The 17,970-nt window shown below is 44.3% G+C and overlaps 1 protein-coding gene across 1 annotated transcript in view; it reads left to right on the top strand.

Annotated features, from left to right (window-relative positions):
- Positions 1 to 418: 418 nt before the first annotated feature.
- Positions 419 to 17,970, top strand: part of NRPB4 (RNA polymerase II, Rpb4, core protein) — a 34,612-nt gene continuing 17,060 nt past the window's right edge. The window contains exons 1-2 of the mRNA XM_087373636.1: positions 419 to 670; positions 2,436 to 2,544. Coding sequence (XP_087229762.1) covers positions 619 to 670; positions 2,436 to 2,544 — 161 coding nt within the window. The 5' untranslated portion in view covers positions 419 to 618. The remainder of the gene's footprint in view (positions 671 to 2,435; positions 2,545 to 17,970) is intronic.

Here is a 17,970-nt window from a genome sequence, read left to right as displayed (position 1 = left end):
CTCTCTCTCTGTCTGTCTCTCCACACACACACACACACACACACATACACGCATGCACGTGTATTTGTACATTATACTCACACATACATACATTCATAGACACACACGAATATTTATTTATAGGTGGTATGTATGTATAACAAAAACAAAAATAAGTATAAACAAGTATATACAAAATGAATATAAACATATATATGTGCAGAAAGTGCGACTTTTCCCTCATACGAGCCTTTAAATATGGAAGCAAGTGGGTTTTACCTATGAGTATAAATATAAATATATATATGGGCATAAAGTGTGACTTTTCCATAAGGGTTTAACTATATGATCTCTTTAAATATGGAATTTTAACTATGGCAAGTGACCCTTGATGTGGAAACGATAACCTATTGAAATTGAAAGTGCCAACAGCGACACTCCTACGGGGTGACCAAGATAGAATCTTGAGCTGCCCCTTGGGCTTGAAGATTGACACACACCCCCCCCAAGAGGTTGCATGTAAGGGTCTTAGCATCAATGCTTGTGAGGTAATGTCATATGACTACCCAACCCAAGTCATTCTAAGGGAAGGGTGAAGAAGTTTCGCGCCAAAGTTGCGAGCCTCCTAGTGCCAGAGTCATGGCTGCCACTCAAGAAGAAGAAGATGCAGCAGAGCTCAAGCTCGGTGAAGGTATGTGCCCGCTCTTATTGTTTCCTCATGCCTGGCTAAGTTACCGCCCATGCATGGATTAGTTCTCTGTGCATGAGTAAAAACTACGATTTGCCACGTCTTTGTCACGCCATTCAAGAGAACATCAACATGCCTTATCGGGTGGAAGAGGAGCAGAAAAACCTGTTAGTGCTTTGTCCGAAAAATGAACCTATGCCAACCATTCTTGCGTTGCGACTTAGGGAGCTTTTTACGAAGCAAAAGGCACAAAGTAGGTCAAGAAGTTCTCCACCATGGCCGTGTCATCCTTTATGTAGCTTCTGAGGTGTGCGATTCATGGGGTTTGGCATTTGTGGAACAATGCGATCTCCTCTTTGTTAAGGCTAATGCTTGGAGAAGCTTGCTTGTGCTGGCCATCCCTTGGATGATATCTCATCGAGTCCTTGGCTTCGATGCTCGTAAAGGTCCTTCTGGTTCCATGCTTATAAAGGTCCTCCTGGTCCCTAAGGTCCCTAAGAACTTTCAATGGACACTAAGCCCCCTATATGATAACTTTTTTTGTTGATTTGAATTGTGGGGCTTGCATGGAATCAAACTTTTTGGGTTCTGCCATTTTCAGATGCATGCTATGTCCTAGGGCATTGTGCGTGGGGATGCAGCCTTAGAGCGGAAAGCAATGAATGAGAGCCCTAACAAGCAAGGCTCAAAGAAAAGCCATGAGGAAAACCCTGAAAGAAAAGAGCCATGATAGTGTAAGTGGTGGGAGCAGCAGGACGCAAGACATGAGCAGCTACAAGGAGAATTGGGAGGTCTGGGCAAACCTTAAACTTAAGCATACTTCCTCAACAGCTCCGGCCAGAGGGACTCCACAAGAGCTAGAATATAAAGCCTACCCATGCAGGAGGGTCTGTTATTTGTCATTGGAGGATGAAGAACTTTGAGACATAGGTGAGTGTGTAAAAAGGTATAAAAGGTGACGTCAAATGTGAAGCTCTAAAAGCTGCAATGATTTTGGGGAACAAACCGCTTCAGTCATGATGGTATAGGCACAAGTACAAGAGACCCAAAGAAGGGTCCTAGAGCAGAAGCGCAAAAAGACTGTGGGTTATGGTCAAACCTTCTTGCATAAGTGGTAGGAAGATAGGAAGCAGGGCCTCTATTATTTTATAAGTGGTAGGAAGATTTAGAGATGGGGGAGTTGAGAAACAAAATAAGTACAGAATCTCGTGGAATCTTGGGCGGGAGAGTAATCTTAAAAGCAAGGCATTTGCAAATCCAGTTGGCCCTGAACAGACCCATCCAGACCCTTGCTCAGTCGGGTCAGTTCTGGAAGGTTAAAAGGTCTCCCAAGCCCTCATTCTGCATCAGCAGCCCCAGCAGTTCGGCTGGCAGCCTCAGCCAGCTACACAGGAGCCTCTCCAGCCCTGAGCCTTCCTGCTGCAGCCCCTCGTGCGGCACCAAGCCCCCCTCCCTCTCCTAGAGCCACCCATAACCCTTTACAGTCAGCCAGATTCAGCCTCTCCATTGAGGACAGAGATGATGTGCAATTTTTGATCTTAACTGTTTTACAAGTTTCATAAAGGATATTCTATGGTGAAGAGTAGAGGTTGAGACTCTTTTTTGTATTCATATGGAATTGGCAATCGTTTTATTGTTTGCACCCAATGGTTTTCTCAGGCTAATATTTGGAAAATTTAAAGATTTTTTAATGCTTAGCCACGATGGCTTTCTCTCAAATTGCAGTTCAAGAATGAATGATTTATCTGGTCATTATATTTTGGTCAAGATTTTGTGAAAGCAAAGTGCCTGATGAACTCTGAGGTAGCTGTCATCCTGGAACGGAAATATGAGCAGTTTCAGCAGCTTGCAGACGATCCATCATCTCAAGTATCACAGTATGTTTTTCATCCTCAGACAGTATTTTCCAGGAGGTTTATTTGGGAAAACAACATCTACTCTTTTAAAGTGCAAGCTTGAGGTGTATTATGAAGAAAACAGCTTGAATCCTTTGTACAATGAGGGCGTGATGTGTTTGAATTAATAGTTGCTCGAAAATGTGTATAACTGTGTCTCCTATGGGTGGTGATGTTGTCTTCCCGGGAGCTCTTTTGTGGACTGTGAGTAGCTCTTCACATCCAAGTTGCGGCCTGCTGGTATTGCGATAATTCTTTCTATCTTAAGTGGTACGTTGCCCTATCAGCTAGATTTAGATGCTCATTTGGGAGAGACTAAAATGAAGTCGTTTAGACTTCACAAGCAGTTGTAGCTTGAATGAAGAGATTTTGGACAACTTTTTGATTAGCCTTCTCCTTTAGTGCTAGCCTTCGTCATGGCTGAGTCTGCCCTTCACCTCCGGAGTGCCGACAGAAACTCAGACTATGGTCTACACCCACTGTTGGGCGCTGATGACGTGAGTGGGGATGCAGCTAGTCCCTGCTATGCGTGATGGAGTTTATGGTTTTCAATCTTATGAGTGACTATCATGAGATTGAAACTCACTATGTTGTGTTTTTAGAGGATGAGATTTGGGAATGTTCCTGGATTCATCTAGGTATATGTGAGTAGCCATAATTTTGCATGCTTCAATCCAAAATCAAGAAGTAGCTGTAAATCATTGTAGAAACATTAATCCTCCATCAAACATAGGCAGCACTCTCCCACTGATGCCCAAATAGTCAAGAAGTGTCAAATCATCAAGGGAAAAGTTCCAAAAAGAGCCAGAACAGGTAAACATTGCCAAAGCTACCATGCTCAAATTGCAACCTCTAGATGTGCTTTTTGAGCAAATCGCAGTTCACTACACGGAGCAAGATGCAGTCACCAGGTGCCACATGCCACGACCAGTGCAAAATTCACTTCCTCCATCAATGCTGGTAAACATGGAGCATGGAACAAGTAGAAGCTGGCAAATTGAGTTGTGGGTAAGTTGAGGTGTGAAACTATGAAAACATCAAAGAGGTGTAGGAGCAAATTGCAGTCAGCTCCAGGTGTGTGGCAGCAAGCAAAATGTAAGAAATCCCAGATTTACTCTATTTAGAAATGTGCTAAGGAACAGAAAGGAGATTGAAATAGCAGAGAACAAGTAATATTTGTATTGCTTGAGTGTCTGTAGTGTCTGTAGTCTCTGTCCATACAATTGGGCCTCTCTTATATAGAGAGTGAAGAGTCACACATGAAAAGGTGCGTACTCCAAAGTGTATGTGCATGAAGAGGTGTGTACCCCTTGTGAAAGCTGTGACCCTTGATGAGAGGGTACATTACAATAGGAGTGTCTCTTCCATAGAATGTCTCTTGTGAAGGGTTGTGCCTCATAGGAAGTGTCCAGTCGAAAGGGCATACCCTTCCACAAGTGTCCATTCATCAAACCATCCATAAGTCTAAGATATAGAGAAAGGAATACGTCACAGATCGTGACATCCCCTCCCACTCAAAATAAGACCTTGGTGGAGATAATGAACTGATGTAGAAAATATCACGGTAAATTCTGAAAATACTGCTGTAAAATGTCAGGGTATTGCTGTAAGTCTTCATCAGATTGCCAAGTAGCGTCGGAGTCGTCTTGATCTCGCCAAAGAACAAGGAATTCCGTGATAAGTCGATGTCGAGTCTCTCGCTGTCGATGGTCCAGAATACGCTCAGGAATAAGGAGAACATAATCGTCTTCGATTTCTGGGACATAATCACCTGCAGGAGGAACTGCTTCATTGCCTGGAATATACGTCTTTAGCCAAGAAATATGAAATGTCAGATGGATTTTACCCCCATGGTGGTGGTAATTCCAATTTGTAACTTAAAGGTGAATTTTTCTTGATGATCCGGAAAGGTCCATAGTATCTTGGTCGCAACTTAGGAAACACAGACTTAATCATCTTATAGCGATGTGGGGCTACAAATAATAGCACCATGTCACCGGTGTCAAATTCCAGGTGACGTCTATGTTTGTTGGTAGGCCATTGATATTGCTCGTGCGCTTTTCGCATATGATCCCTGACTTGGAGTAGAATGTCTTGCATTTCTTGAACCAGTTGATCAGCTAGGGCCACTCGATGTTGAAGTATAAAATTCGTTGGTACAATCGGAGTGTGTCCATAAGCTGCTTGGAATGGAGTCATGTTGATGGCACTATGGAAAGAGTTATTATAAGCAAACTCAAGGAGTGGTAGATACTCTTTCCAAGCTGTTAGGCGTGAGTGAATATAATGTCGAAGCATTTCTTTCAGAACTTGGTTGACTCTTTCAGTCTGGCCATCTGATTTTGCGTGGTAGGTTGAACTAAACAGTAGAGTTGTACCCAAAGATTCGAACAGTGAAATCCAAAAGTGGCTGGTAAACTTAGGATCTGTGTCGGATATGATATTCTTGGGCAATCCATGGTGTCGGAAGATGTATTGTATGAAGAGTTTGGCGATGTCTGGAGCCTGTGCATTGCTTTTGCAAGCAACAAAGTGTGCCATTTTGGACAGTCGATCAACAATTACCATAATCTGAGTGTTACCTCGGGAGGATCGTGGTAGTGTTGTAATGAAATCCATGGAAATACTTTCCCACCTTTCAGTTGGAATTGGAGGAGGTTGAAGAAGTCCTGCTGGAATTCGTTGGCTTGCTTTCATTTGTTGACAAGATAAGCAAGATGTAACCATTTTGATGACGTCGCTTTTCATCTGAGGCCAGTAGTATGTTGCACTGAGTAACCTATAAGTCTTATTGATGCCTGGATGGGCAGCATAAGGAACTACATGATGCTCTTTTAACAAAAGATGTCGAACATCCTTGTCATGTGGTACACAGACACGATCTTGATAATACAGAAGGTCGTCCGTATAGGAATAGGATGAGAAAATCTTTTGTTCGGAAGTCGAAGGTTGATCTTTTGAAAGAACTTGTACTGCTGTGCCGAAGTTTTATCATTGAAATACTTCCCTTTGAATGAATTCGGAACATCCACAGATAATGTAGAGATTACCATAGTTGATGCTAGAGTTAACCTGCTGGGAGCATCTGCAACTACATTGCGTAGTCCTGGAATGTACTCAATGGTCATGTGAAAGTTGGCTAGAAACTCAACCCAGCGTGCTTGTCGAGCGTTCATGACTGGCTGAGTAAAGATATACTTTAGAGAGTGATGGTTTGTCTTGACCACTGAGTGGGCTCCCATGAGATAATGTTTCCAAGAGCGATAAGCATGTACAACGACAAGAAACTCCTTATCATAAACTGGATATCGGGTTTGGATATCGGGATGTTTATGGCTGTCAAAAGCAATAACTCTGCCTTCTTGCATCAAGACTGCTCCTGTAGCGATGTCGGAAGTGTCGGTCATGACCTCAAATGGAAGGTTTGGGTTAGCAATAGCCATAACTGGTGTGGTAGTGAGTGCTTGCTTGAGTTGTTGGAAACTATACTCTGTTTCGGGAAGCCATTGAAAAACTGCTGTGCTTTTCAATAATTCAGACATAGGAGCGGCGATTTCGGAAATTTGATAGACCTTTGTATGGTAGAAGTTTGCCAATCTGAGAAAAGAGCGGACATCATGAACATTCTTAGGAGTAGGCCAGTTTCAGATTACCTCGACCTTCTTGGGATCCACAGAGATGCCTTGAGCTGAAATAACATGTCCCAAATATTCGAGTTGGGTCTTGAAGAACTCACTCTTCTCAATGTTGATGTAGAGAGAATTTGCGCGGAGAACTTCAAAAACTTGGTGAAGATGTTGTTTGTGCTCATGTAGGGATCTGCTGAAAACGAGGATGTCATTGAGGTAAACGATGACGAATTTATCGAGGAAAGGCCTGAAGATGTTGTTCATTAGTGTCATGAATGTGGCCGGGGCATTGTTTAACCCAAAAGGCATGACCAAACATTCATAGTGTCCATACTCATTGCCTTCTCGTATGCGAATTTGATGATAACATGAATGAAGATCAATCTTTGAGAATTGTGTTGCGTGTAGAAGTTGATCGAAGAGGTCATCGATGCGAGGCAATGGATACTTGTTTTTGATAGTGAGCTTGTTGAGGGCTCGGTAGTCGATGCAGAGGCGCATTGACTTATTCTTTTTTTCCACAAGTAGTACAGGAGATCCGAAAGGGCTGTGACTGGGCCGAATGTGACCTTTGTCGAGTAGTTCGGTCACCTGTCTTTGGATTTCTTCATTTTGAGTATAAGAAACCCGATAAGAAGGTTTCGACGGTGGATTACTGTCGGGAATAAGTTTGATTGGGTGATCCATTGGTCGTCGAGGTGGTAACTGCTTTGGCAGTTCCTGTGGAAAATTATCCAGGTACGGCTGGAAAAAAGGTTGGTTGAGGTATTCAGGAGGATCCTTTGTTGGTGTCTCCTCTACTGCGGTAACCAACATAAGTGAAGTCTTTACTTGACGTTTACAAACCCACTTCTTTACTTGTAAGGCAGAGGCAACTAGGGTTGAAGGAGAGTTCCTAGAACCAGTTAGCTCAATAAGTTTTCCTTGGTGGACAAACTGGATAGTATGGCTGCGAAAACTGATTGATGGATCATAGTCGTAGAGTCACTGTTCTCCGAGTATGACATCGTACCGAGAAAGAGGCATGATGTCGAAGTTCAACTTGTCCGTATAATGTTGGATGTGAAAAGACAAGTTTTTGATCTTGGTGTTGCACAAGAAGGTAGTTCCATTTGTGAGTTCAATCTGAGAGTCCATGAGACTAGGATTGGTGGTCAACCGAAGTCTGTCGACCATAGAACTAGCTAGGAAGTTATGAGAGCAGCCATTGTCGATGAGGATAGTGACCATTGCTCCACGAATCGATCCTTGAACACTAAGTACTTGAGTGGCCAGGGAAGGTTCGGGGTTGCTGGCAAGGCTCATGTGGATGGTATTTGCCATTCGAATAGATTGGCCTTTCTTGTCTTGTGCTGGGGTAGCATCGTCTGTTTGGGAAGTGCTAGGTTCCATATTGGAATTTTGCTTTGGTCGCTTGGGACAATCGAACCATCTATGGTCGCCTGTACAGATGGTACAAAGTCCTTTTGTGCTGGGGTTGTTCTTCTTGTGAGTGGCCACACCTTTATGTTGGGGATGACGGTGATGACTTTGTGAAGAAGAAGAGGCGCGATCCTTGGAGGAGTGCTTCTGTTGGAATCCAGCATACGATTTCTGAGACTTGTGGGGATCTTGAGACTGTCGTTGACCTTGATTACCCGAGTTTTTCCTAAACTTGGGGTTATCTTGAGGGCGAGCACCTTTGGCCATAGTAGAGTTCCGTGTTCTATTAGCACTCTGCTTCCCTGTGTTTTGGAAATCAGTAATGCGCTCTGCGTAAGCAATAGCGCCAGCTGTGGTGGTGATGTTTGCTTTGAGGACATCAATGCGTAACGAGCGATTTAGGCTTGAGATGAAAGCATGAAGGCGATCATCATCAGTTAATACATCAATCTCTAGCACCAATGTGGTGAATTGAGAGATGTAGGAAGACAGGGAGCCTGTTTGCTCCAACTGTCGGAGTTTTGAACGTGCTTGGAAGTCCGCATTGGCAGGTATGAACTGCTTACGGAGCATGTGTTCGAAACGTTCCTAGGTTAACACACTTTTGCTATCCTTTAAGCGTCGTTGCCACCATAGGAAAGCTGTATCCTTGAGGAGGGAGGTTGCCAAGGCAATCTTTTTGCCTTCAGTGAGGTCAACAGTATCAAAGTACATGCACAGTTTTGCAAGCCATTGGTCAACTGTTCGGCGATTTCGTTGACCAGTGTAGGCTTCCGGAAGTTTAATGTCAAGTCTTTTAGTTTTGGAAGCTTGGAGTAAGCGGTAGAGGACACGGAGTTCAGTGTTTTCTACCTCTGGTGGGAATGAGTCCACATAGTCGTCTGGTTGCGTCACGTCATCCTCTGTATGTGTGGTACTGCGAGAATCTTGGAGTTGTTGGACTTTCTGTAGTCGGAGATGCTGTCCTAAAGTTGGAAAATTTGAAGTTGGGGTAGTGCTTCGCCTTGTAAGTTGACTTCAGGAGTCTTTTTTGGACTTGAGTCGCTTATCTCCGGAGAGGTTGCACGCGAGCGTTGCGACATATCTGAGATCCCTGTGAGAAAAGCACGAACCTACGCTCTAGTTTGTACAATTCCTAGAAGAAGATTCGTGCTGCTTCCTGAGGTTGCTCATGTTGGAGGGCGCAGGAGAAGCAGGATGGAACTAACAGTGGAAATCTGGTAAAGGAGGTCCTGTCTGAGGTAACACTGGTGATGCCGAAGTGGGTGTTATTGCTTGTGAGAGTACAAGGGTAGGTTGCAGAGTCTACGGATCTGAGAAGGGATAAGGAGCTGCTGTTGGGAGTGGAGGATATCCAGGAGAAGGAGTGCCTTCAAAGTGTAAATATTGTCTTGGGGAAAGTACAACCTGTGCAGGAGGATATCTGGGAGCTGAAGGAGGTGGAGAGTACCCTGGAGATGCTGAAGCGGAGGCGTAAAAGTCTCTCCAAAGATGGACAGCGAACTCTGAGGAATATCGGGTTCTAGGTATCTACGTGTCTCGTGGAACACAACCTGGACTGTGCTGAGGAAGTAATGTAATTGAGGTGCCTCACGCAGAAGGTATAGGATGTGGTCCAAGTCACTGGAAGGGCACGTGACATAGAAGACCCATGATGCAAAAGCTCCGAAATGGGCTGGTTGTGCAATCTGAAAACGATATTGTGTGGTAGATGATGCCTGAGGTGTCCTTGAAGGGACTGGGAATTACCAGGGGTTTCCATGCTTTAAGGAGGAGGCTTTCATTTGTTGTAATTTGATAATGAGCGTCAAATATCAATATGAAAGAGAATCCTTAGAAATAGAATGGAAAGAGTCCACCTGGAATAGATTAGAGCTGCCTGACTGTGCTGAAAAGCGTGTACCAGCGGTGGGCTTCGGGCTGGAAAAAGTACAGCATCAATTGCGAGTTGAAGGAGGTCCTGATGTCGGGCTTCAAGTTTCGAAATTAGGGTTTGCTGTAGAGGGAGGCAATTCAGCGACCAAACAGTCCGGTTGTGGGCAGATAGATGTTGCCAGCAAAACCACGAACCCACACAGGATCTCGATCTGTTGTGTAGAGGCGAGGCTTTCTTGTACAAGAGGGGCTGGCTGAGGGAAACTGCTGAACAACAAGGCCTCTGTTCGCAGGCTGAGATGGCGAGGTGAAGAGATCTAGCAGGCTGTGCAGAAATGGGCGTCAGGCTGTCACTCTTCAGGGCAATGGAACGCATCCATGGCTGAGCAGAGGCTGGCAAACAGATAGAAGGCTGAGGGTAGCAAAGAGCCACTGTTCTCAGGCTAGAAAGGTGGCGTGATGAGCAGCCGGGGTCTGGTTGGTTTGATTCCAGATGAAAAGGGCATCGAGGCTGCTGATCACAAGCAGGAGAAGCTTAGAAGCAATTCGCTGGCAGAGGCTTGAAACAAATCGTTGCATCTGGCGCTGTTCTTGCTTCCTGGCTGATTTGCGGGCAGCTAAGGCTGTTGATCGCAGGTAATCATGGCGAATTTCTGGCACCTTGGCGCTGTTTGCAGAAATCGAGGCAGCAAGTTGACGATAGAGGCTGCAAAGGGGGTCTGTTTGATCACCAGGTCTTGCAGGCAGGTATGCAATAGAGCCGGCTGGTGCAGGCCATCGAGAATGATGCGAGATTGAGGCCTGACGAAGGGCACGTGCTGGCTGGAAGAAGATGGTGCAATCACGTACGGCAGAAAATGGCGAAACAGAATTCTGGATTTCGTGTTTTTTGTTTTGGGCGCCTAGTGCTGGGTGGTGGTTGGTTACCAGAAAATTAAAACGTGGGTTTAATTAACCCTTGGGTAGTCTAGGGTTAGGCCTTAGGTATGGGGCTGGTTTTCCTTTTTAGCCCTTTTAGGTACCCTTTTGTAGGGTGCTTGGTGCCAAAAGGTGTGCCTATTCTAAGGGGTGTGACCCTTGGAATAGGTGTACCTTTTCATGAAGGGGTGTGACCCTGTTTTAAAAAGGGGTGTCCCCACACGAAAAGAGGTGTCCTTTTTTCCACGATGGGGTGTGTCCCTTGGGTGAGGAGTCAGAACTCTTCATCAAAAGGTGTGTCCGATGGTGGAAAAGGTGCGTCCCTTGGTTTTGGGACAGCCCAAGCACATGAAAAGACACGATTTTTGTCGTGTCCATTCACATCAACTCGTGATGTGGGGGAGATGGAGAGGCCATTGATGACTTTAGGTGGGGTTGGTGCTAAAAATTTTTACGCTCATTCTCTCCATCTCTTCCATGCACAATGTGCACGGATATCCTTCTAGCGGAAAGAGATGTATCAGATAGGCGCTAGATGGTGGGGGGCATTTCCTACAGGCAGGAGCGAAATTTGCTCTGATACCACTGTAAGAAATCCTAGATTTACTATATTTAGAAATGTGCTAAGGAATAGAAAGGAGACTGAAATAGTAGAGAACAAGGAATATTTGTATTGCTTGAGTGTCTATAGTGTCTGTAGTCTCTGTCCATACAATTGGGCCTCTCTTATATAGAGAGTGAAGAGTCACACAAAGAGTCACACATGAAAAGGTGTGTACTCCAAAGTGTATGTGCATGAAGAGGTGTGTACCCCTTGTGAAAGGTGTGACCCTTGATGAGAGGGTACATTACAATAGGAGTGTCTCTTCCATAGAATGTCTCTTGTGAAGAGTTGTGCCTCATAGGAAGTGTCCAGTCGAAAATGCATACCCTTCCACAAGTGTCCATTCATCAAACCATCCATAAGTCTAAGATATAGAGAAAGAAATACGTCACAGATCGTGACACAAAAGGTGCTTGGAGCATGTTCTTAAAATAAATCACAATTGAGGGAGGAGCAGTAGGATGCACGGGCTATGGGAAGTGCAGTGTAGCTGGCTGGTTTGCAAGAGCAAGCCTCAATCCTCACGCATGAACTAGGAATTGGCATACATCTCCAATCTCAGAAAAAAGCTAAAAGCAGCTTTTTCGATTAATTAAAGTAAATATTTGTTAATTTGAACCTAATAGATTAGAAGTAAAATAAAACAATTTAAGTAGAAAGGATTGCATTGTTTAAATTAAACAATTTAATTAAAATTGCTTATTTTTAATTAAAAAAGTTCAATCAGAATAAACTCTTTTAAATTAATTAAAAAGTTAAATTCGTGAGATTGGATTTATTCTAGTCTTAAGAACATAAATAACATTTTAATCTTGTAGTCTTGTGAACATAAAGAATATTTTGATCTTTGTGCAATGACCCCTCTACTCATGCATACAATTATGACACATTTTGGCCTAGAACAATGAATTTATCCTAGGCTTGCTAGGGCCATAACTCCTCATAAAAACCCAAACGGAAACTAGTAGTTAGGACTCATTGTGAACTACCTAATGTGTATGCTAGTGGTTGGGTTAAAGACGGTTTCACGCAAGGATTGTTGGCTCTGGAGGTTACACACTACTCTCAAGTCTAATCTATGTAATCTCATTCTATCCTTGTAAAACAAAGCATTATGGCTCATCCCAAGGCCAATCTGAAGGTAGTAGGAAACCCAGGGTGTGTAAACCCTATGGATGCATGTGAACCTTCTGGATTTGTGGAGCATCCCAGTCTTGTAAGGCATGCTGATAGGTGTACGGTGACCCGATAGTAAGATACCAAGTCCTGTGGGCCTGAAGTAACTCCACCCCATTCACTAGCTTCAAAGCATCTTGTCATTTGACTATACATTGTATGGAAGTGTCAATGTGGCTACGCTCGCGAAAGGTGTCGCCACCATAGTAGGATGGTGTAGTTAGAGAGTTTGTTTGAGTATACTTGTGCTTTCTAAGTTAGAAATGGATTTTTGCCTCTTTGTAGAAACGAGACATAAGTGTAAAGGGCCATTTAGCTTTGTTTTAAATGAGAGAGAGAGAGAGAGAGAGAGAGAGAGAGAGAGTTTTTTGGAAGTTTTTGTTTCTTGACTTGCTTGTTTATTTTTGCTTAAGTCACTTGCTTCATTTCTTCTTTATTTCTTGTTTTCATTCTCTTTTATTTATTTGACGTATTTTAGTAAGCACTGGGTTTGCCCAAGAGACTCCGCGGGTCTTTAGGAACCCAGTATAGCTGCTTATGCTTGGGCATTGATGACGACATAAGTGTTGCTTTGCTTGCTAAGTATGTCTTCCTTTTGTTTTTCATAAAAGTTTTTGTTTAACTCTTTTTTCTTCTCTTTCATTTTCTCTTTTATTTTCTTTGTAGATTTTTGATCTTTAGAACAACAAAAATTCTAAATTTGTATGATTGGACTTATTCTAGTCTTACAAAGGTATATGTATATAGATTTTGGACTACCTTTTGATTAGCCTTCTCCTTTAGTGCTAGCCTTCATCATGGCTGAGTCTGCCCTTCACCTCCGGAGTGCCGACAGAAACTCAGTACGAAGACTTTGTATAAATGGATGCTCAAGTATGTGTGGGTGTGTGGATTTGTATGTGTGAGAGCATATTTTTATACTATGGTCTACACCCACTGTTGGGCGCTGATGACGTCAGTGGGGATGTCATAGTAGCTAGTCCCTGCTATGCATGATGGAGTTTATGGTTTTCAACCTTGTGAGTGACTATCATGAGATTGAAACTGCACTATGTTGTGTTTTTAGAGGATGAGTTTGGGAATGTTCCTGGATTCATCTAGGTATATGTATATAGTCTTATGGTGTATGAAACATGGAAAGTGAGATCTTTGAGGCTTGTAATTAACACGTTGGAATTGATGTTGATTATTGGCCTAGTGTGTGAAGTCTTGCACAAACACAAACCACTCACATCTATGACGAGTAAAGATTCGGATATAATATACAATAAATAAATCAGCTGAAACTCAAATAACTAAAATATGTATCCATGGAAAAGGTGAAGGCTTGCTACATTCCCTCCATAGCTATAGCAAGAATTTAGAGCATCTCATGTGTGGAGAGGGCTTCTATGTGGGTGTGCCTGCCTTGGAAAGGAGTAGTTTACCCTGTGAGTTTGGGGGCTGTTCATTTAGCTAGGGTTAGGGGCAGGTTAGAGGGGCTGGTTAAGGGCGCATTTCAGGCTGGTCTTGTGCCAACTGGCTGGGGCTAACCAGGCCAACATTGTGGCTGACCTGACAAGGGTCAGGGCACCCGACTTGAACTGGGGTTGAGTACAAACAGACCCACCAACCAGCTGGGACTGCTGTCTGCAGCCCCTATCCCCACACTATAAATAAGGGCCTCTTGCCACATTTGGATTGTTCATTTCATCCTCACTCAGACCTTTCAATGGCACTGCATTTCCATGCTATAAACGAAGTTATCTTGCCCCCCCCCCCCCCCCCTTCTCTCTCTCTCTCTCTCAAGTTTATACTTCCGCAATGTGTGCAACGTTGACATGGTAACTGAGCAACAGGTCACCTAGAAGGTTGCTTGGAGAGCATTTGGGACTGATGTAGTTTGCCATTGGGAGGCATGAACAGTTTGCAGTTTGCTGTTGGCTGAATCTGAGATATTGTTGCCGCGCATATCCCAACCACCCTTACTGCATCACGCATGGATGAAACCATCACCCGTGTCTTGATTGTGTGGTGATTTCACAATATCGTGTAGTGTGGACAGCTTGGGAAGAAGGTGAACCATAGGCGAAGGTGATCTGAGTGGCCAATCCAGAACGTAGGCGGCTGTTGTGCAAGCATGGACAGGAAGGGATTCGGAACATTTTTGAAGAAGATGTCATAGTAGCCTCTCCTCCCTTTCTACAGCCTCCCTTCTCTTCTTTCCCCAACCACCCTCCCTATCGCTTCTTCTTTCCCACCCACCCTCAATTTCATGATACTGTGTGTGAGTGCTTGGAGTGGATCCATGGCACCCCCTGTGTGAGCTAGGAGGACAAACTCGATGGATCCAACTATGCTCATTGGAAGTTGAACATGCGGGATCTGGTTCATCCACAAGCGTCTCTAGGAAATCATTCAAGGCCATGAAAAGAAGCCTGAACGTGTTGTGAGCACGAAGCGGTGAACCAATGATCAAGAGGAAGCTTTCCTTGAGGAATTGCAGATTGGAGGACTGTGATTCTAAGGTGCATTGGGCATTGGTGTGGACCATTATGGAGGAGGCCTCCCCACTGGTGCAAGTTGCAACATTGCTTCTACAGTGTGGTCCAAGTTTGATACGACCCCATTGCTCTTGAGAATCTGGACCTGCAAGCAAGCACAAGAAACAACCATACAAACGTGAGGAATTGAGCAGGTTGCTTACTGCCCAACCATGACGTCCATGAGAAAGGATCTTGGATCAAGAGATGTTTGCTTTGAGCCACGAGCTGAGTTGCTGGCACATCATCCATCTGGTCACTACCAGTCTGGCGTCCCATACCACCAGGTGGCACCCTCATGGACCTCAGACTGGCAGGTGCGCCCGCACTAATCTAGGATCCCAATGAGAGAGAATTGGCTCGCTCCCACTGATGTTGACAACTGAGGCCTTGGACCCCTTAGGGCATCGCTAAAATAGAGGAAACTTTAAACTATTGGTGCCCTTGCAACTCAACCCGAGAGTCACCTGCATCTAGCCCCAAGCTTCCCCTTCTTCCTGAGCTAGTCTCGTGTGATTGGCACATGCCAGATATCACTTGCAACTCAACCCGAAAGTCACCTGCATCTAGCCCCAAGCTTCCCCTTCTTCCTGAGCTAGTCTCGTGTGATTGGCACACGCTAGATATCATCCATGCACATGACATACTCTCCCTCTAAGAACTCACTCCTGAGTTCAAAAGAACGTTCGGAAACTCTCTTTGAAGGGTAGTCAATGTCTCCCACGTGGGATTCTCCTCGACATGATCCTTCCACTTGATTTTGTATTCCGTCAAAGTTCTATTCCGAATTTGACGTTCACGGAAACCTAGGATTCTTTTAGGTACATGTGCTACAAAGGTTAAGTCCTCAGCCTCTATAAGCTCTTGAGGAGTAACAAGGTGATCATCAACACCCAATATTTCTTTCAGTCGACTGACATGAAAAACAGGGTTAATTTCGGAACCTGTCCAGTAGTTAGGGTCTTGGATTCCTTGGGAATGCGCAAATATACTAGCGTTCCCATTGAAATTTCCCGAGAAGAATGATGTCTATTAGAATAAAATCTATCCCGATCTTGGGCACTCCTAATAGACTCTTTGGTAAACTGCAACATGTCTTGCAAGAATGTCCTTGCAACATCATGCTTCATCCCTTGGTATCCAACCATGATCGGAGACCTAGGTTGAAACGCGTACATAAGCATATAGGGACTGAAACCAGTACTAGAATGCTTGGCACTATTATATGCAAATTCAATCATGGGTAAATACTCTTCCCATGAAGACTGTCTCTTGGATGGAGCATATCCTCCAATAATTGGCTTACTTTTTCTATCTGGCTTCAGATTGAGCATGTTCCGAGGAACTCATACTCAAGGTAGTCTCCAACTTTTCAAACACTAAAGTCCAGAAGTTCCTAGTAAACTTGGAGTCCCTATCACTAACTATGTCAGTTAGCAAACCATACATTTCTAACAATTGGTCGACAAACTGGTGAGCCAATTGAGTAGGTGAAACGGTTGATGCTATAGGTAAGAATCTAGCCATCTTTGCCAATCTATCAACGACAACCCATATGGCATCATGACCCTTGCGTGCCTTCTTGGTAGACTCGTAATAAAATCCATGAAAATACTTTCCCATTTATTACTAGGTATCTTCAACCGTTGTAATAAACCCGCGCTCCTAAGTCTTGTAGCCTTAGTAGTCGGTTGACAAACGCGGCATCCTATGACATAGTGTTCAAAAAACTGTCTCATTTTAGGCCAATAAAAAGTGTTTTTCACAAGCAACGAAGTTGGGTGTACCTAGGGTGTCCCGCATTGGGTGCATCATGATACTCCTTTAGAATCTTGGATCTAAGATCGCCAATTTGTGGTACACATATCTTGAACAGCAAGCCATTCCGAATCATCCATTGACCTCCTGCCGCTTGCACTGTGGCCGGCACAATCCCGGAGTCTTGGTCAATTATGGAGCTTCCATCTTGGACCTTCTGCCAATATAAACTGAAGTGATTATCAGTTGCGCGAAGACCTCTCAAGGATTGAAATAGGTCAGAAGATATCTCGGTAAATGACACAGCATTCACCATCTTAATTCGACTCAAGGCATCAACTACATTATTCAAGGAACCTTTCCGATACCTTATCTCAAAATTGAAATCCTACTTCAAATTTGCCCATCTAGCTTTCCATCCCCTCAAGTAATCCCCATCACGTACATTTCTCCCTCCCAGAAAAAGGTAGATTCAATTAATTCTTGAAAAAAAACCATACAACTAGCTTCCAAAAGGAGTTGACGATGAAAAACCAAGAAAAGAAATAGGTTGCCAGCTAAAGCATTTTAAGTCTAGCCACGAACGTCACACTACTAATATAATGAAACGACTAGTGTGACACCACATGGCTAAAAGCTATTGGTCTACTGAGTTGGCTTGTTGGAAGAGCCATGCAAGAGTGCTGGGATCGGTTGGAGGACTACGGGCGAAGCTTCCTGGAGATCCACAAGTGGCAAGTGTCTTTTGGAGCTCTCTAGAGACTTGGGCGTGTTGCATGGCGGTTCAGCAGAGGCGGTATATAGGCGTTGAAGACGATTGTCTCCTTTCTTTTTGTCGTGAAGGCCTTGTGCTTGAGTCGTGTCTTCTACCTTGCACTATAGAGTCATAGAGCTAGTTCTAATCTTGTAATAAGCAGCAACAAAGCCAGCCGCTAGCGTGACATGACCCCATCACTCTTGAAACCTCTGATCTGCAAGCAAACACAAGAACACACCAAACGTGAGGAAGCTGAGCAGGCTGCTCTCCACCCAATCATGACATCTACGGGATGCGATCTTGAACCAAGCCACGAGTTGAGCTACTGGCACAAACTCCCAACCAGATCCTAACCAGCTATCATTAGGTGGCACCTAGAGGCTTGGGATATGCTGTTGGGCCTTGGGCTATGCTAAGATGCAGGCGCGCGTCCGCGACTCAATCCAGGATTAGACCTAGCACCTGGGAACAAAAGACTTGCTCCCATTGGCTCTCCGAGAATTGAACCTCTGGGCCCCTTATATAAACTCGGGCCCAATGCGCCAAAAATAGCGAAGACCTCTAACTGGTTCGTACCCTTGCCACTCAACCCGGGAATCAAGCTTGCCTAGCCCTAAGCCTCCCCAGGCTACTTGAGCTAGTCTTGTGTACCCCGTACACGTCAGATACCAATCCGTGCACATGACATACTTCCCCTCCTCTAAGAACTCACTCCTGAGTTTGCTAAAAAACCCGGGAATGTCCTCT

Source organism: Dipteris shenzhenensis, chromosome 4 (assembly GCF_047967505.1).
Source record: "Dipteris shenzhenensis isolate YYH24624 ecotype China chromosome 4, Dip_SZ_1.0, whole genome shotgun sequence".
NCBI classification, from domain to species: domain Eukaryota; kingdom Viridiplantae; phylum Streptophyta; class Polypodiopsida; order Gleicheniales; family Dipteridaceae; genus Dipteris; species Dipteris shenzhenensis.
Note: the sequence above shows the minus strand (reverse complement) of the source record. Positions and strands in the feature narration are given on the sequence as shown.